The sequence below is a fragment of the Theobroma cacao genome, chromosome 4, assembly GCF_053813885.1.
Source record: "Theobroma cacao isolate CCN51 chromosome 4, ASM5381388v1, whole genome shotgun sequence".
NCBI classification, from domain to species: domain Eukaryota; kingdom Viridiplantae; phylum Streptophyta; class Magnoliopsida; order Malvales; family Malvaceae; genus Theobroma; species Theobroma cacao.
The window spans coordinates 34,593,501-34,613,636 of NC_142642.1; the positions used below are offsets into that span (position 1 = coordinate 34,593,501).

The 20,136-nt window shown below is 35.5% G+C and overlaps 2 protein-coding genes across 2 annotated transcripts; both read right to left on the minus strand.

The window, feature by feature from the left end:
- Positions 1–103: 103 nt before the first annotated feature.
- LOC18602604 (putative UDP-N-acetylglucosamine--peptide N-acetylglucosaminyltransferase SEC) lies at positions 104–14,614 on the minus strand. The gene is made up of 28 exons (XM_007034098.3): positions 14,259–14,614; positions 11,941–12,086; positions 11,541–11,639; positions 11,407–11,457; positions 9,682–9,798; positions 9,533–9,589; positions 8,709–8,828; positions 7,242–7,304; positions 7,072–7,150; positions 5,888–5,997; positions 5,739–5,792; positions 5,560–5,627; positions 5,363–5,465; positions 5,075–5,277; positions 4,896–4,992; positions 3,665–3,736; positions 3,467–3,543; positions 3,265–3,381; positions 3,097–3,181; positions 2,822–2,989; positions 2,435–2,545; positions 2,261–2,347; positions 2,040–2,167; positions 1,876–1,958; positions 1,650–1,755; positions 1,338–1,484; positions 656–776; positions 104–490 (listed from the first exon to the last, which is right to left on the minus strand). Exons 1-28 carry the CDS (start codon positions 14,467–14,469, stop codon positions 377–379), a joined length of 2,994 nt encoding a protein of 997 aa, XP_007034160.2. The 5' UTR covers positions 14,470–14,614; the 3' UTR covers positions 104–376.
- An 866-nt stretch (positions 14,615–15,480) lies between these two features.
- LOC18602605 (peptidyl-prolyl cis-trans isomerase FKBP62-like) lies at positions 15,481–19,905 on the minus strand. Its single transcript, XM_007034100.3, has 13 exons — positions 19,493–19,905; positions 19,296–19,382; positions 18,364–18,624; positions 18,197–18,271; positions 18,030–18,110; positions 17,758–17,952; positions 17,576–17,662; positions 17,254–17,429; positions 17,032–17,154; positions 16,797–16,943; positions 16,578–16,705; positions 16,070–16,226; positions 15,481–15,852 (listed from the first exon to the last, which is right to left on the minus strand). The coding sequence occupies exons 1-13, from the start codon at positions 19,692–19,694 to the stop codon at positions 15,742–15,744; spliced, it is 1,830 nt and encodes a 609-aa protein (XP_007034162.2). The 5' UTR covers positions 19,695–19,905; the 3' UTR covers positions 15,481–15,741.
- Positions 19,906–20,136: the final 231 nt, after the last annotated feature.

A 20,136-nucleotide genomic window follows, 5' to 3' on the forward strand; every position in this document is an offset into this window, starting at 1 on the left:
ATCACAAACCTTGGCTTCTTTTTTAAATAAGAAGAAGCCAGTATTCCAACACTAGCTGTGTCATCAGAAACTTGTTGGCATAATCAAATACCAGATAGTGGAGTTATGCATCAGAATGAAATTTCGACATAGATTGCAATCTGGCATAAAATGAGATGAGGGTTCATCAAACTTTCAGGACACAAGACAAGTAGTATAACCACATTCATGTCCTCGTTAATAAGATTTAACATAATATCTTAATCACTTAAAAGCGAATATGGATGAACAATCTCCGGCCCTAACATCTGGAGAACCTTCCTAGCCTATCATAATATCAACTTAACACAATGCTCTTTGCATTTATCTACAAAGCCGTCTTTAGCTGCACTGACGCCTATCTATCATAAGGAAATTCTTGATCACTCTCCGTCACTTTAAAGGGTTGTGGTTGATGACCTAAGCAGCATAGATTCCACATCTTAAAATATGCTCGTTCAAGGTTCCTCACCTGAATAAAAGAATTAAAAGTCAAATCTTGTTAACACTAACGAAATAGATTGTTACATGCTAAGCACAAATACAGATCCAGAGTTTGTTGAGGCAAGCTTCACTTACATGGCATGAAAAACAGAAACAAAACCTCTATAGTAAAAAAGCAAAGATAAACACTCACCCAGCGTAATGTGTCAAAAAGAGGGCAAGTCATACGGGCTTCTTTGAGTTTATTAGAAAGATCCTGGAGCTTTGGACGATTTAGAGCAAGTGAGACAGCCTTCTCTTCGTATTCTTTCAAACTTTGAATATTTTGGCAAAATTTGAAGTAGAAAAAGGCACCATCATCAGCAAGAAAGGCCATAAAGAAAAAGCAATACCATCAATTGCTTGCTTCTTAACTCAGACAAACATGCATATGGACTAGAGAATTCTGTTTGGTTGCATCACAAACTGCAAAAAATGCCCTTGCTGCTTTCCAACCCCTTCATTTTTATTTTTCTCAACCCATTTCATTTAATGAACATAGAATGTGCTAAGGCTTACAGTTAATCATGCTTAATGCTAGCCTGACAAGAATAAATTATTGGACAGGCAGGTAAACCATCCAATCATGTCAACTTTTAGCAAATATTAGACAACTCAAATTCTTCTTAATATTACCGCTCTCAGTCGCATCTTGTTTTTATTACTAATATTTGGAGTTTGTTGGCTATGAAAAAAAAAAAAAAGGTAATTAACCCTCCACTATATTCCACAAAGAAAGCTAGGAAAATTAATGAATAAAACAAGTAAAACTTTTCAATTCACCCTATTATTCTCAAGAAAAATGCTCTTTTCTCCTTAATTCATCAGTCACATACCAGCTGACAATCATCTCCTCCCCGACACCAGTAGCCAAACACAAGGAACCAGCAACTCTAGTCGCCATCTTGTCAAGTGGAAGGGTCACCATTGGAAGACCAGCCCATAAAACATCAGTGCCTGTTGTATGCGCATTGCATAATGGTCTAATAACAAAAACAAAAAAAAAAACAAGCATCACTACTATGAAATGGAAGCCATATATTTTACTGTGCCTAACCAAATCAAAGCTTAAGAGGACATCTAATCTACTGATCTCCCAAGTTGGGAGGAAAGACAAAGAGGTTCCAATATATAAGTTAAATATTTACGTATCAAGGAAGAGATCTGCCAAGGCACTGCGTCTTATATGTTCACTTTTCAAGGCAACATCTGTAAATATAATCTGATCCGGCCGCACACCCTGCTGAGTTGCATCTGAATCACATGAAAACCAGTTATTTTAATACTAAAGACCAATAATAAATTCAGGCATGTTTGACGGCTCAGAAAAGATAAGTAGACAATATACAGATACTGAGATACTAGAACACCTACATGTGCGAAGTCTCATCTCGCCTGCAGCTGGGAATCTAAGAAGCCAAAGAGCACTATCGGGAACACGCTTAAGAATATTGCACCTGAGTTTAATCGCAAGAAGACTGAGTAGGTAAATGAAACAAGCAAGCAGTAAAACAGGATTAAAAATGCCACAAATTTACCATGTGGTGAAAATGTCAGGATCCATCTTGTACAGCTGATTGAAACATGCAAAGATAAATTTGTCTTCTGGTAATCCATAATCAGATCTCTTAGGCAAGCACTTGGGATCCAAGACATCACGATTTTTCTAGTGACAATTGCAATGCAAAGAAAAGAATTAAAGGAACAAGACAAATCATGATGTCGAAGCACATAACAGAGACAAGGAACCATTTCTAACCTGCTTATAATCATTTACAAAGTAACAATGAGGAAGGTGAACAAGCTTCTCAGAGTAGATATGAGAAAAACGAAGAGGTGAGACGAACTGCAACAGGAAGAGCAAATTATGTGTAAAACAGAATAGAATATATTCAGAAGTATAATCTAAAGAATTCACCTATTGTTCTCTAACCTCATCAGTGACCAAATAGTGTATATATGATGCACCAGTAGTCCCAGGAAATCCCATGTAAGAAATCTGAATAGGAGCAGGTTGCATAGCAAATATCTCATTCCTTGCCCCCTGCAATATTAGATTTGAGGCAATTGAACAAAAAATAACAATAATATTAACAATTAATGGTAAAATCCTAATAAGATAACAGCTGATAGGAAAAAGAAGCATTTATAAGAGGTAGAACAGTTATCTTCACATAAATTTGGTTCACAAAGGCATTCATCTAAATTTCCACCCCATCAAGTGGAGCAAAATAAAAGCAAACAGATATTAAAGATATCATTTCTTTTCCCCAAATTTTTACGAGTTTCAGTTGAATTACCAAATAGCAAAAGTTGATACCTTCGTATAGCCATTAAGATTGACAAGAATTTGTATTTTATCCTCATTTATCATCTTTGCAATGATGTCAGAGGACATGGATGATACATCTATGAAGTGCTCTGCTTCAGACTGGATACGCAACCTCCATTCTGTTCCATCATTTGGACTCAATGCATAGCAGAATACCTGCAAACATATATTCTTAGTTCTAGCATGTATTGATAAAACATAAGAAAAAATTTGAAAAGCCAAATCAAAATTAGGGTCATACGAGAGCAGATCAATTTTCAAACCTCAACATTTTCTCTATTGTGCATGCCAAAGACTGAGCCCATGAGATGAGATAGGGGATGGTTGCCAAAATCACTACTCACATATCTGAAAACACAGTTCAAAATAAAGGACCAGAGAGAAAGAAAAATTACAGATTTACAGCAACAGAGAGAGATCTTAAAACGTACCCCACCCTTAAGCGTCCATTCCCATTCTCACTCTTCACAGGGAAGGGTGCAGGATAGTTGAAACGAGCAAGTGAATAACGAGATGCAATAACAGAGCAGTGTGCCGCATATTTACGACTATTAAAAGGAAAAAGAAATCAATCAGAAATCAAATTTGTACAGTTCAAAATGTTATTAAATCCACAAACTTCACCCAGCTTGCCTGATATCTAGTGCAAGCACTGGATCAATTGGATAGGCTATTGCATGGAAAGGCTGCACGCTAGGAATAACAGACATCTGAAGGATAAAATGAAAGCTGTCAATGCTTCTATGTGATAAATCAACTAGGAAGGGAACTCAAAGCCAGACAAAAAGCCAAAGAAATGGAAGTATTGCTTATAGCAGATTGAGTATGAACCTTAATCTGTCTCCTGAGTATGCCTTCAACCTCAATAAATTTATTCTCTCGATCCTCCCAGTCACAAACACACTGACCAAGAGAATATAATATTTATTAATTGCAAACAAACAAAAAACATCAATTGAGTTAGCCTAGGAAGCTATATCTCTATGGTGAAATATATGGACTGTTCAACCTTAAGTTTATTGATACACAGTAAACATATAAAAATGCACCTCTGGAATTTTTTTTTTTTTTTGGTCATTTCACATTATCCAGGAACCATTTAATCAAATACCAACAGCCTAAAAAACATAACAAAAACAAAGCAAGATACTAGGCATAAAGTGTCTTGATCATGAACTAGGGTTTATTTTAAACCCCCCATTTCCCCATACTTTTAAATGGAAAGTACTAGATTATTACTTCCTACAACTTTAAAGACTTGGGAAAGAAAAAGTTGGGAGGTAGAAGGAATGCTCTTTAATCAACAAAACTTGTTGCTGAGCATGCTCAAGTACACTATCTGCCAATTCCAAATAAGGGCCAATAGGAATTATTCCCAATTTGTTATAATGTTCACTTAAGTTATCACTATCACCAACACGTGAGATTACAAAAAACATTACCATCTGCAAAAACGTTCAAGATTTTGCTAGCATATAATTTCTTTCATTTAGACGCTCCACAAAAAACAAGGAAAAATTTTCTATCAACTTAAATTTAACTCTAAAAATTGAAACACATATTCACATGCTCTCTTTGAAGAGGAATCATGATGAATGATTAGTCAAGTTGTAATTTTGCACGTACAAGACGATGCACTATGACACAAACCTAAGATTGCCACTTATGGCTCAAACTTGAACTAATCCTCATTTTGAAACACATATTCACATGCTTTCTTGGGACTCAAGGTGCATCGCTAGTTCTCAGGGAGATGCATGGACCTCATATTGTTTCAACTTTATTGGTACAAGATACCCACTTAATCTGAACAATAAAAGATTTCTTGAAGAATATATCGACTAAATTAATTTACCTACATTTCAGTGACCACATCAGGTAAGCTAGAGTTGAAAGACAATTTAGATAGGATCGATGTCCTTAACAGAAAACAGCATCAGCATCATTCTCTACTCCAACAAGTTTCATGATCTAGAAATTATCTACATCTAAGATGCTGAAAATCAAGCTACACTGGAACTGCAGATGTGTCCTAATTTCATTCCTTTCTGTTGGTCCATACCTGTAATGTATGTAGAAGGTTACAGGTTGCTTCTGGAAAATCAGGGCGAAGAGCCAGTGCTTGCTTGTAGCTTTTTATTGCAGCCTCAACATGTCCACTGCAAAATGTTGGAAAGCACAAACATTGACACAATAAGATTTACATAGAGGAGAAAATAGCTGCATTTAAGTATCAAATACCTGTCCTTATAAGCCGAAGCCAAATTTGCATGAGCTTCAGCCATGGCTGGCCTAATGTTAATAGCTCGTATGTAATCTTGAATGGCTTCATTTACTCTTCCACTCTCCTTATATGTGTTCCCCCGGTTGACAAGTGCATCAGCGGCCATAGGATCAATACGCAGAACTTCATTGTAACAAGATATAGCATCTGAGAGATTGCCCTGTAAAGGAAGAGATAAAAAAAAGTATAACCCCGCATCAGCATTGTGTATAAAAGTGACTGTGCAAGAAAGAAGATACACCTACCTGCTGTTTGTAAATGATTGCTAAATTGTTGAAAGGAGCAGAAAGTCCTGTTGTCACAGATAAAGTTGCCTTGTAGCATGAAGCAGCAGCAGTCAACATATTCCTACAATTAAAAATCATTATCTCACAAGGGAATCCTATTAAAACTCCAACCAACCAGAATGATTTAACAAAAGCATAATTGGTGCAGTACAAACCATTCCATATATATATTCCCAAGGTTTGTAAGTGCCTGAGGATGGTTAGGTTGCAAGGCAAGACATTGCTTCATTAAACAACAGAAATACAATTAGAATGATGTGTGAAATATATGGAAAAACATGATAAAGAAAGCAATCAATAGGACAGCAGAACAGGGTAGATAACACAAGCCTACCCTATAGCATTGTGTTGCTTCATCAACTCTTCCAGCATCTTTCAAAGCATTACCCTGATGTTAACATGTCAAGTAAGACCCACATTAGAAATCAAAAAGAATTAATAGTACTAAATTGGCAACCAATATAAAAAAATAATAGGACCAACCAAATTGTTATATGCCTCCAAAAATCCTGAGTCAAGAGCAATTGCTCTCCTATAATTGAGAATTGCCATATCCAGGTTACGCTGTTCGTAATAAATACTTGCCAAATTGCCTGCAGAAAGGTATTTATGCAAAACATCATTAGTCATAAATCAGAGAACATTGTGTAATGACACACACACTACAGCAACTTCTCTACGTCCTTTAAAGACTTGCAAAAGCCAGTTGAAATGTGCAGCTCTTAATTTGCCACTATTCAATTATTAGAGACATGTTGGCCAAAAGACAATTACGAGAGACGAGCTTGAGCAGGCACTGTATTGATGATAGAGTTCTTAATTGAATGATAGAAAGCCGAGGTTCTCTTCTACTTGTATACTACTCAGATTTTCAGAGTTAAAGACTGTTTTTTCAGTTTCAATTTAGATCAGCATAAACTGATCAGTGGATGTAAGTAATATACTGGCTTCTTTCAATTTTTTGTAGTCAACATACTTCTTGCAATCAGGGTTCACAATCCACAATTTCCTTCATTCAAGCACTCTAATCCTTCAACTAATTGCAAGTCCTTGTTGTAGTTAACTTTCCAGAAAATTACATGCCAGAGATTGTATTCTGCAATCAACCATATGCATTATGTATAAGGAAAATCTAGGTATCTCTTAAGAGTCCCTAAGTTTTGGCACTATTTTGGAACAGTAGACAACCCCATTTGTCCCTATAAATGACCTAAACAAAGCAAATTTCAACATTAACAGGTTGCTATTTATGGCTTCCAAAACCGTCTCATAATTCAGTTTTCTACTTTCAATTAAGTGCAAATCTTGTTCTTTGCTAATTCAAATATTAAACTCCATCTACTGACAACCTCTAAATAACAAATCAGCTATCTCTAAAGCCTAAAAAAACCTCTACAGAGCTGTTCAACATCATGTTCGTTTAAAGATGTTGACTTTAATCAGATGAATTTACTTTTCTGCAGAGAACCTTTATAATGCCTACACTTTTCAGTAGTTGCGTTAATATTCAATGAAAGAATGTCCAGCAATTAAGCACTAAAATCTCATCACCAAAAGTTTAAAACCCACTGACATGTTGAGAGGACCAGCTATGCTGAAGATGCATAAGTGTAATCTTAAGAGTCAATACTGTAGGACAGTCTTATACAAACTGTATTATGACTTACCATAGGCCATAGCATAATCCGGTCGGACCTGAAGAGCACGCTGATAGCATACAATAGCCTCTTGAGGCATTCCCAGAGCCTGGAAAAGGCAAAAGAACGTGTTTTTCTCCAGATACCTGTCCTGGCATTGCAGCTACCTGACCTTACTTGCATAATAGATGATAGCTTACCTTATAAACATTTCCAAGGTTTAGGTAGGCATCAAAAAATGTTGGTTTAAGTCTCACTGCTTCCTGTAAATTAATAAGCTTACTAAATCAAAATCAGCTAAAAGAGCAACAGCAAATAGGGGGATTACATCCAACAAAGAATTTGCAAAGAAGATCTACAACTTTCACTGCAGAATGACTTGGCTTATTGCATATACACATGCCTATCCAAAAACAATGTTAGTAATCAAACTAACTCGATATTCAATCTGGTACCTGAACAAAACATTTTGAGAAATGCGGTACCTAGATTATGTTGTTTTTAATCAATTTACTCCTTTATCTGAAATTTTTAGCTTGAGGTGCCAATAAGTCACTAAACCAATCATTTAGCAAGACTTGCAGATTATTTTGAACAAATTATTTCACAGCTAAGTTCGGAAAAGTCATTCTCTTTTCTATTTTTATGTCTTCTCTCTCTCTCTCTCTCTCTCTCTCTCTCTTTCTATATATATATATATATATATATATATATATATATATATATATATATTATTTTTTCTGCTTAAAAGCAGAAAACTCTATTCTTTTTGGAGAATAATCAACCACCATTGTTCCAAGATTAGAGTTTTTAGGCCTCAACTTTAACTGAACAAGTTAATTTTGTTTCTAGCTAGTAAAATTATGTGATTGATATTATTAAACCATAGATGCACTTTGAATACAACCAAACAAAAAAAAAAAATACAAAAGAAACTTGATTTCCTTTCTGAGTTTTTTTTTCTCCTTTTGCTTACAAGATCTATGTCTGCTATCTTTTTGTTTCATCCTGATTACACCATCCTCTAATTTTTCTTAAAGAACCACTTGCTTTCTCTTTGATCCCCTACCTGAGCTCTTAGTCTTTTGTTATCTAGATTCAGTTCCAATCTTGCAAATAGTAGGTAAAAACGCTGGCCAAGTCAAAAGGCAAGTGATAATGACTCTCATTTCCAGATTGACCTTAATTCTGAATCCTAAACTCAATCCTGAGTAAGGTGGGCTGATTTTTTGTTTCTTGCACAAGGATCAGAATCTATTCTAAAGCCCAGAATAAGAAGCTACAGATCCAATCATTATCCTAATGATATTTTTTCCCCCATTGTGATGCTGTCTCTTTTGCTTTATGCTTATGCGGTTGAAAATTTTCAAAACGTCGATGAAGCAATTAGAATTTTTCAACTGATATAAAACTTGGTAGCCATTATCTATATGGACAGATCACAACTCTACCAGCTGCTTGGATTGTAAAAGTATAAATTACACAAAAAAATATGAAAGGGTTGTAACAATTATTTTCTTTTATGAGCTGCAACAATCACTAATTCTTACAGTAGTGATGTGTAGGCACATATTCATATACGCACATGAGCCGACACAAACATGCATACTATGTTGCTAAGAAAGCACATTCAACTGGTACCAATCATTAAAATATGGAACACATACCTTATAGTATTGAAGTGCCCTGTTAAGATCCCCAGCTTCCATGAAAAGCCCAGCAAGATTAGACCATGCAATTGCGAAATTGGGTTGTATACGAAGAGCCTCAAGGTAGCAACTGTAAGCCTATAAGTGGAATTAATTGAAGGATTAGACAGGAGATAAAGAACAAACCAAACAACATAAGTCATGCACGACACTGCTCTGCACTGTTGACATCCAAGAAACAAAAGAAAAGTGCACAAGATAAACAGATTAACACAAAAGAGTGGAAATTTCCAAAAGGCCTTAAAAATCTACTTCATGTCAGCTAGGGTTCCAAGCATTTCAATCTTTCAACAGGCAGGACCAACTCACAATGACCAACAAAAAATCAGTAGTGGCATCACACCTTTTAACATGAACCTAAAAACGATCTAAATCTTTCTCAAGAAAGAGTCCTACTTCCTGTAGCAAGAACTTGCACCCAAATCAGTTCAGGAGTTCAATAAGAATTACTTAATTGGAAAAAGCTGCAAACAGCACTACACTGCATTCCAAGCAACATGAATAGGTAATTATATATTGAAATAAAATTTCTGTAGCAGATATGACTTCAAACTCCTTAAACCAGCATGGAAGTCTAAACAAAATTGACAGAAGAGTTTAATACTCATGATCAAGTCATATGATATTTAGTTTATTACCCAGACAGCCACCACTCAACAAAAACCAAGATGTGAAATATAGGCCAGACACTAAGCAGCTTGAGCACCTCAAAATAAACAGCATCAAACTAAAAATGACAGGGAAAGAGATGATATGATCAAGATGATTTGAGCTCGCCTTACCTCTTGCACAAAACCTTGAATTTTCATTAAATTGCCAAGGTTACTATGAGCATCAACCTGCATCAATAAGCAAAACTCCATAGCAATCTCAAAGAATCTTCAGCTGTTTATGAGGAAAGAGGACAGAGAAAAAACAAATAAGGATGTACCAAACGGGGATTTAATGCAAGCGCCTGGCGACAACACTGGGCTGCCTCATTAAGCCTCCCTTTCCGCATGTATGCACTAGCTAGATTTGACCATGCATCAGCAAAATTCGGTCGAAGCTTCAAAATGAAAATTCAAACCAACAGTGAAAAACTCACTAAGGGTAACCAATAGCAAACACTACCATTATGCAATAAAAGCCTTGCTCATGAGATTGCTGATCTTAGCTATTCTAAAGAAATTTTGAGGGCTAATGACAAACAAATAAGTTCAGCAACATTTGATCCATTAAGTTTTACATGACATAATAGTTGATAATATTACAGCGTACTTTCAACCGTTAATAAAATTCACTCATCGATATATGTAAAAGTTTATGAATCATACATACTTTTTATCAGTTCAAATAAGAAAAATAAAAAAACAAACTACCTATTCTATCAACCAAATCAACATTTAAAAGAGAGGGATGATGCACCAATAGCTTGTTACATAAATTTTATGATCTTAACCTCTTTGGAAGAAAAAGGCAAAAGCCATGGCTCTTTCATCAAATGAAGAAGTTCTTTTGGTCCCAAGGAAAGTGACCTTTGTATTAGGATGTTATTAATAAAAGAGATTTATCAATTTTAATTAGGCCACCCAAAAGCACTGTAAACATATCTTATTAATGATTGAAAGAAAAAAAGATAAAGATAAAACTCTAGAATGCCCCATATAATCAATCTTATGCTCGTAGCCACAATTCAAAAACAAGTAAGCATAATTGAGAAGTAAATATGCACACGTTTTATCAGTTGCTCCCCCATGGTCAATGACATGCATTACAAATTACAATAATCTATTTACAATTAAACAACTAATGACAATCCAAACCCGAACATCTTCTTGTCCCATTCTAAACCATAAGTTGTTCCTCAGTAATCAAAAGAAAATGTAAATATTTACATATAAGTTTTATAAAAAGCACAACAATAATTGGGCTTTGGTATACTAGTTTTGATGATATTACTTCTTCGAAATGTAACAGTATCTTAATAACAACTTCTCCTACAAGTTATATCCACGTACAAAGAGTTACAAATGAACTTTTTGCTATTTATACAGACTTAAGATCCAGATGTCCTGGTTTGTCAATCCAAAAAATGGTTGGCTTAAAAAAGAACTGACCAAAACTGCACTTGGACACCAGAAAAGGCTATCCAAGTTGTCCTTTTACCCCAAATATAATGAAGTCAGTCAGAAGAATTGCACCTGAGACTACTGTCAAAGGCTAAAACAAGGTAGTTCTACAAATCTAGGCCACATAACATAAAAACCACTAAAAGCATCTATTCACCCTCTTTCCCAAAGGGATTTCCACATGTATGCATACATATAAATAAATGGACCATTGATAGGTTGCTTTCCCATGATGAAATCTCAGAAGAAAGTTTCAGATATATTCTCTTGGTCCTGGTATGATAATATAAAGGTTCTAAATGCTATAAACAATTCCTCTTACCACAACATGATAACTGCCAGTTACCACATTATTTTGTTATCAAAGCTCGGGAAAAATTAAATCTAAAGTGGAACTGATAAAAGACAGATGAAAATAAAAATAAAAATAAAAAGAACCAAGATTTTGAATATTAAATTCTTATTTCAAAATGCTTCCAATTAGAAAAGATAATGAACGCATGATGAGGCCACTGAAGCAAACACGTTAACCGCTGAATACTGACCTCGATAGCAAACAAATAATACCGGATTGCAGCATCAATATTGCCTTTCTCCTGCAGCAGAAAAAATTAGTAACACATATACCACCCGCAAAGGACAACAAATTGAAAAGTAGCTACAATCACTCAGAAAATACCTTCCAAGCATTTGCCATATTTCCATAGCACTCAGCAAATTGTGGATCAATTCTAAGAGCTTCTTCATTCTTTGCAATGCATTGATCATAATTATGCAACTGAAAGAAACAAAGTGTTCACTATCAGAAGCATTTAAAGCTCCTCCCTAATCGAAATAAAGCATTTTCAAAATCTATTTAAAAGCTAAAACGAAAATTTTTTTCATGATAAAAAAAGAACACCAGAAAATTTCGGAACAAGGGGTGCAGCCTGCAGAGTTAATAGTTAAAGAAATTACCAGAAAAATTCAACCATTCATGGCAATAAATCATATGAGCAAATATATTTGTGGTGATAAGTACAAATAATACAAGACAGAAATAAAATAAAAAATAAAAAACAAAAAACTTGTGAAACAACCTGATAATGAATTGCACCCAGGAGAAGCAAATTATCAGTACGATGTGGGTTCCTCTCATAGACTGCATTGCTGTGTTCTAAAGCATGCTTGTAGTTCCCAGCCTTGTACTTTTGATGAGCAAGGGCCATGAGTGTGTCATCATCAACTGAAATGCATAAAAGAGATTCCTTCAGTACTCCTAAAAAAAGAACACACCTCCCTACCTCAATTACACTTCACTCAAAAAATGTGAGAAAGAAAAAAAGACAAGGAGTCAAAAAAAAAAAAATTGAAATGTTAGCAAGTTCTTCCAGATAGACATGAAGATTGCAGTCGCCACACCCTCAAGCAGAATGAAATGATGTCAATGGCGCATGGCACACTCTAGGCACCAGGACCCTTACGTCGCCTGAGGCGCAAAGCACAAAAAAAGCACTCTCCCAAGTGAAGCAGTGCAGTAACTTTTCAAAGCACTGTATTTAATAAGCTTTAAATTCATGATTTTGCTAATAGAACATTGAGGAGTTGACTCCATTCCATTGTTTATGTGTTCCAAAGATTAATAATTATCATAATTAACTAAAGACATCATAATTCTAGTAAAGAGAGCTAAAATTATCCTTTCTGACAATTAAAAGAAAATATGATAAAAGTAATCAAAACTAAAGAAACCAATGTACATTTAATTCAGGACGTCAGTCACACTTTTTTTTGGCTTTTTCCTTAAAAAAAGTGCACCTAGGCACAAAAGGCATGTGCCCATAAAAGGCACCTCACCGAAGGTGTGCAAGGGCTTTACTTGATTTACACTGCACCTAGGATCATGCCTGGACAACAATGGCAGAATCTATGTGCCACCAATTTAAGTCAACATTTTACTGCCAGTAGTAGACAGTATGTGGTAGCACATTTAGTTTACACTAGAAACCTGCCATGTCTGCCCCTGTTAACTTTCTTCTCCTCTAACCGCAGTATATGTCAACAAACAAGGTGAAAGACAAAAAGGTCCTCCCTTATCTTACTAGCATTATTTTAGCAATAGTCAATTAATGACTTGTGTTATACTAAAGCACGTAGTTAATATATGCAATGGATGTGATTCTAATATTTGATCACTATCCTACCCAGGCCAAATGAGCTACCTTATCATGGAATGACTAAATCTTCAACCACTAATCAACCTGAACCCTGAGACTTATACAGGTCCTGATTTAAATAAATCATTAGCGCCAAAAACTTATAAAGTTTCAGAATTTCCATATTTTGTAATTGGTTTAAATTAAAGACGTAGGATGGCGGTGATTCCATCATGAAAAGAGGCATCGCTTAAATTTGTGAACTGAAAAGAGCCCTATCTCACTATTCTGGCATCACATCTGTGTTCAACTTTCATTTTCTAATCGCTATTCTCTGTCATTCATCTAGTTCTTGCCACATGATAGGCTAGTCATGTTACCTTGTGAAATCTAAAAGTTATTTCTGGATAGAAATGTCCCCTATCCATTAAAAGCGGAAACAGGGGGTGCAATCTCTATAAGGCTAATTTTAACACAAGAATTCCTCAATTAATTGTACGAAAAGTGGAAGCTTGCCAGGGACAGCTGCATGAAAAGGCCCAATCTAATTGATGAACATAGAGTGTTTAACTCAGGATGTCATTTCAAGATCAGGATATACAAGTTTCTAATTTCAAAAGACCATACCAACCATAGGTGGATTACACAACCATTGCTATAACAGAACCTACATGAACATAAATATCTCTGTACATGTATCTGAAATAATAGCAGACCATTCACAAATCCTAAAACAGAAATAACTTTAAAAGAAAAACAGCCTAATTAAGTCTCTTCATCGTTGTTAATTTTACTACTTGCTTCCTAACAGTTACTAAACAGTAAAAGCAAATTCATCTTTGATTACAAATAAGCACATGGCTAAAATGCGACATACATTCACCTATAATTGTACCATCTAAATGTAAAATTAATCATTTTGCTATTCTCAAATTTTAAAGTTACAAAAAATATTATACTATTTTCTTTTGATATCTCTAAATACACGTTTATGTTTTCCTTTCAGAAGTGAAACACAAGTAGGCAAAAGTAATAGCCAACGGAAGAGTAAAATTATTTACAAATCGAACGCCCAAAACCGAGAATTATTTTCTCTCCAGAATATTCTTTTAAGGGAAAATTTAGAAACACAATCACATGTAAATATATCAGTAAATCTTTTAACAGGAATCTAAAAGAGTGACATTGAGGTCAAAACCCTAGAACTGGAAAACAAAATAAATTCCAAAAAGAAAAGCATGAAAAAATCGCACAAAATAAACCTTCATGGGAGTCCAAACCCTGAGAGGGCTTGAGATTAACCAAAGCAGAAGAAGAAGAAGCAGCAGCAACGGCGCCTCCAAAATCAGAGTGCAGACTCAGTGAGTCATCGTTGTATGGAACCAATTGAACCTGTTGCTGCTGTAGTTGTTGTTGAAGCTGCTGGCTATGATGGTACTGTTGCAGCCGAGGATCGCTCTGCAAGGAGAGCATTTTTCCCTGCTTGGATCACAAGAAAACCTATTTTTCTCTAGAAAAAGGAAAAGAAAGGGAGAGAAATTTTTGATTTTTTCTCGAGAAAATTCTGATTTTAGGAGAACCCCCGCTTTTCCGTTGTACTGTCTCCTTACGTCTGTTATCAAAAGCGACTACTCAGACCGTTAAACGTCGAGCTTCTTTTTGTTCGGTATTTATCACGTGTGACCTATCTTCACTCATTGTTAGACTGGATATCCCATGGATTGTCACCCACGTGGCGGATGATGATATCCTGCATATCTAAAGAGGTAATTGGTGATTTCGAGAAGGGGTTTGGTGTTTTGTGACAATAGAATGGGTTGTAGGGGATTTGAAGTTGTCCAGCGTTTTGGGTAAAAGCACACGCGTGTTGGAGGTACACTTGTCGAAAGACTCGTGCATGGACATGGAGTGGATAATTACACTCGTTAGGTCATCTGAGAAAATCTGCCGGGCAAAGAGTCCAGTACTCATGGGCCGACGGGCCGGATAGGATCCAGCATGGCCCATCTGCCTTTAGGACTTGATTATTCATCCCAACACCACCTTAGCAATATTATAAACCTTTTTTTTTAAATAAAAAAAAATTAAACTTTACTCTTTAAATAAGGATGTCTTCAACTAAAAATTAAAGTATGAAAAACACCTGCAAAAATATTTTGGAAGATTTTGCATCTATCGTTTGTAATCAAGCCTATAAAAATTATATACCTGATAATGGGCAAATGGTAAATACTAAATAATCCGAAAATAGGAATGATGCAAATAGAATATCGAAAAAATATGGCTTTTGAAATCGATTTTCATTTCTAAATCTTGCCATACTTGGTGTTTGGTCCCTTCTTTACGATAACATTATCCTTGCAAGAATTGTTGCTTGTGTAACCTTCATAAGGAAAACATGCCCAGGCGATTATGCAAGCAATGCAAGCATTCACCTTTGGGCGTCCGGACTTGTTGAGGCCTTCAGGGTAGATTCACCGCCGATTGTGAACATAGAGCAACTTCAATATCTTAATACAATGAGATGTCAAGTTACAATGTCAATCACATGAAACTACATTCTTTCAAATGAAGAGGAAACATTTTCCTCAAGATAAACCACAATGTCATATCCTCAAATTCGGATGTTAGGCTAGCACCACAATTTATATATCTAGTACAGTTATCATCTTTGACTTGAACATCTTATACATGATTTCTACTTATGTTCAACTGCAAATACAACATGCACCCAAGGCACGAAGCTTACATAACCACGTGATCCACAAGGGGATCTGACCATTTTTGCCATGTTAAGATTGTGATCATGGAGAGTATCAGACAGAGGCAAACCAAAATAACCAGCAATCTGCAAACCTGCTTAGAGTTCAAAGAAACAAGATTTCTTTATTAGATGCATTAGAAGAACTTCATCATACATGACCTTTCACACTTAACTGATTAGCACTATCTTAAGCTTTACTATTAATTTTAGGACAAGCACTCTGCCTTCACTCTTCTATAACATTGAGAAGGAAAAAAGGGGAAAGGGATCCAGGAGAATAAAGGGGGATTGGGGCAAATGCTATCATGCCTTGCTGTCAATGGCCATGGGTGTTGGCCCCCGTTTTGCTGCCTTTGCTTGCTCTAATTTGTTCATCTTTGCAAAAATGTTGCCATAAAATTGTGCATCCTTCTTGTTGTACTCCCTGATTTTCTCCTTTAGGACTCGGTACTCCAGTTTCACATCCCTAGTATCAACACAAACATAAGTTTAACTCCAACTGCAATCACATAAATTGGAATAAAACAACTTACTGATGAAAACATGATGCCAAAGATGCTGCATCTGGATTTCTATCCTAATTGTACTTTTCACTATAGTTTTCTAGTCCTTCTTGGTAACCTTATTCAAATTCAAGTCAGCCCTTGATTACTTCCCAACTGCAGCAAAACACACATTCACCTAGAACATTTCTACAAGATATGTTCTCCGGCTCACATATGCCACAATAGAAGGTAGGATGTACTGACTATAGCTAAGATAAATCACAAAAGCAACCACATTCAAATACAGCCAACAGTTTGCAGTAGGGAAATACCTGTTATCAGGGTCAATCTCCAAAGCCTTTTTGATATCCACCCCCGCCAAATCCAAATCAACAATTTGAATATATGCTTGAGCCCTCCTGTATAGTGCTTTCACGTTCTTATTATCAAGTTCCAACACCTATAAAATTACACATGCCTAACTGTCAGCACAAGTGAATCGATATTTACACTTTGTCAAGACAAAATCCATATGCCATTAAAGCTACAACCTTAGTACACAGCTTCTCAGCCTCCTTGTAATCTTTAAGTTTCAACTTGCAAGCTGCATTGTTAAGATTGCAAGTTATTTTTAGCAACTTAGTTTGCTGCTTCTCCTCATCACTGAAAGAAGAGTCATACTCTATGAACTTAACAGCCTGCACATTGTTGCCAAAGAGTCAACTCACAAGTAAAATAAGTCTCAAGAATTTTATAAATGGGAAAGTGCATGGTCCATAACTATACCTTCTCATATCTTTTTGATGCTCTTTCATATTTACCAGTCTTATATAATGCATTCCCTTCTTCTTTCTTTTTCCCTGCAGCTTCAATCTTTTCCTGTGTGTTCATATCCCAAGATTCTTTCTCCTGCAATCAATCATTAACTTATTAGACTGTAAGCAACACAACACCCATAGGCAGCGGAGAAATGTACTACAGGGTTACAAGGTGAATATACACACTAACCTTCACAAATGAGACCATTTCAACCTCATAATACACAGTTGCGTTTGCAGGAACAACAGCCAATTCTTGCTGTGATTCAGATGAACCAAAAGCATATTCTGGCTGAATAGTGATAAGTGCATGTTCTCCTCTCTTCATCATCTTCACAGCTCTATCAAGACCATCAATTACTTGTTCTGTCACAAATGTCATCCATATTAGAAACAACTTTAGACTCAAACTAAGTATGAAACTAAGTGCGCCTTTGTACACGAGATCTTATTGAGAGGGAAAGATAAGAAAAAGTGTCCAAAACGAACCCTAATGCCAAAACCATGATTACCTTCATCTATTTTGAACTCAAAGGGCTCCTCATCATGACCTTTCTTCACAAAGATCTTCCCATCCTGAAGCTTCCCAATTAATTTCACTAGCAAAGAATGCAAATAACAGTTATGAATACGTTGACAAATCATTGAAATAATTATAGACTATAATGAAAAGTAATGTTCCCAGACATCTTACCATGAACCACTGTCCCATCGTTTGGTCGGTCATAACCCTCTCCCTCCTTCAAGATCTTCTTCATGACCTTCCTGTCCTTTGTGACATCAGAAACATTCTTCCAAGACACCACCTCAAGAGTTATATGAAGGGTAGCGTTTGGAGGAACAGCACCTTCATTGGCCACTGCTGGCCTACCATCCTCACCAAATGCATCTGAAAATGCAAACAGGAATCAGTTAGGTTTCATAGTGTGCCATAACCAATACAAAGCATAAAGGAATTTGACTTACATTGTGGTTTCACTGTCAACAGGACTTTCTCCCCTTTCTTCATTGTTTTTACTGCCTTTGCTAAGGCAGGGCAGAAATAGCCTGGAACAAATTTCAATGTCATACTTAAGCTTGCAGAATTGATTTAAGATAAGTGAGAACACATAATAAAAAGGAATCACACATACCATCTCCCACAGTGAACTCGACCCCATCAGATTTCGAAATGAGTGTGCCATCTTCTAAACAAGCTTCATATTTAACTGTCATAAATACAAGAAAATCACTGTAATCAAACAGTCACATAAAAATTTGAATTTTGTAAGCAGCAAAAGGTGATGAATTAATAACATACCGAATACTTCATCCAGATCTTTTGGATTTTCCAATTTCTCCCCTTCAACAAGTATTTTCTTGAAGATTCCTCCATCTTTGCATATGTCCTTGACACTATTCCAAGAAACCAACTCCACATCAAATTGAAGAGTTGCGTTAGGAGGAATAGTTGGAGGTGATCCAGATTCCCCATACGCCAGCTCAGAAGGTATTGTGAAAATGGCATTTTCACCCTTCTTCATTGTTTTGATACCCTTATCCCAGCCCTTTATTACTTGTCCTGCAATTTAAGTACAAGAAAGAAGTAAGCATTTGCAATTCATGCAGGTACAAATAAATAATTAACTACCAAAATAGTCAACTAAAATATAAATAAAGAAAATTCGTTAGTTTCTTAAATAACATAGCTCCCTCCAATGCTTCAATGAAATACTTCCACATATCGTACCAGACAATAATCTATTCTTATCGAAGAAAGCTTTACATATTAGACACGAAAAACTTTTAAAAATGAACACTTATCTTAAATACATAAGTATTTTCAGATTTTATTAGAAAAATTGTAAAATTTATGCCACAAGTTTTTTAGGAAACAAACATTTATTAAATTTATTTCCCATATCATCCAACTTATTTTTTATGATTAGAAAATTCATCAAACCTTACAAAGTTCGATAAACTCTTTTTATCAAAAGGGAAAGTTGCAAGGATTATTCAAAAATGTTGGGCAATTCAAAATATAAGGTCAGCATCTTATCAATATAATTTTACAAGAATAGATACAAAAATATTTGACCAAATACTAAAACATCAAAACTTTAATTTTCAGAAACTGATAAAGTATTAACTATTAAGAGTTAAACCAGTTTCAATAGAGAGGTAACTAATTTCAACAAGAAACGAAGCCAAATATTTTACCTAAAACCTAATAAGATAAATAAAATCATTTACCTAGGCCAAGCTTGAACTTAAAAGTACTCCCTTTGTCTCGACTGGAATCAAATTTAGTTCCATCAAGCAAAGTCCCAGTGTAATGCACTGCAATGAATCAAAATCAACAAATCCATCAACTCAAAATACCCAAAATTAAAAAAATAAAAAACTAACAAACAAATCAATCCGTGAAGGATGATGAAGAAAACAATTACCTTCAACTTCATCACCATTATCGGGAGTCTCCCATCCTTCGCCTTCCTTAACCAGTTTTTTCTTCAGACCATTTTTTCCAATCTCTTTCTCCTCACCGACTTTGAGAATTGGGTCAATTGGGTCAACTGGTTCATTTTCTAGGTTGTTCATCTCGTCTTCTTCCATGTCGCTTGCTGTTGGGACCTCAAAATCGTCTTCCATAAATGAAATGGGCTAAAGTAAGCTGAAAGAAAATGTGAGAATTGAGGATTTCTAAGAAGGAAATGGCAAATGCTAGAAGGTTTTTTGGCATGCTGATTGATGCGAGAAAGTGAACTGAGTCTTGGGGAATTTAAAGTAGACGTGTAGATGGAGAGAACTAGGGAGTGTAGACTCTAGAGAGTTCTAAAAGCTAACAGACTGAAGAGGGTTCCAGAATTCCCCCTCCTTTTTTAGAGCGTTTGACGTTGTCCTTGAGATCTTCGCGCTTCTATTTGGGCCTCCAGGATCCGCTGATGAGTGGTTTTTTTTTTTTTTTTTTTAAATTTCAGCCCAAGTAACACTATTTAAATAATTTAATTATATTTATATATTATTAAGTTATTGATGAAATTTTATAAATAGAATAAGAATATTATCGCACGTTTTTTAATAATCATTATCT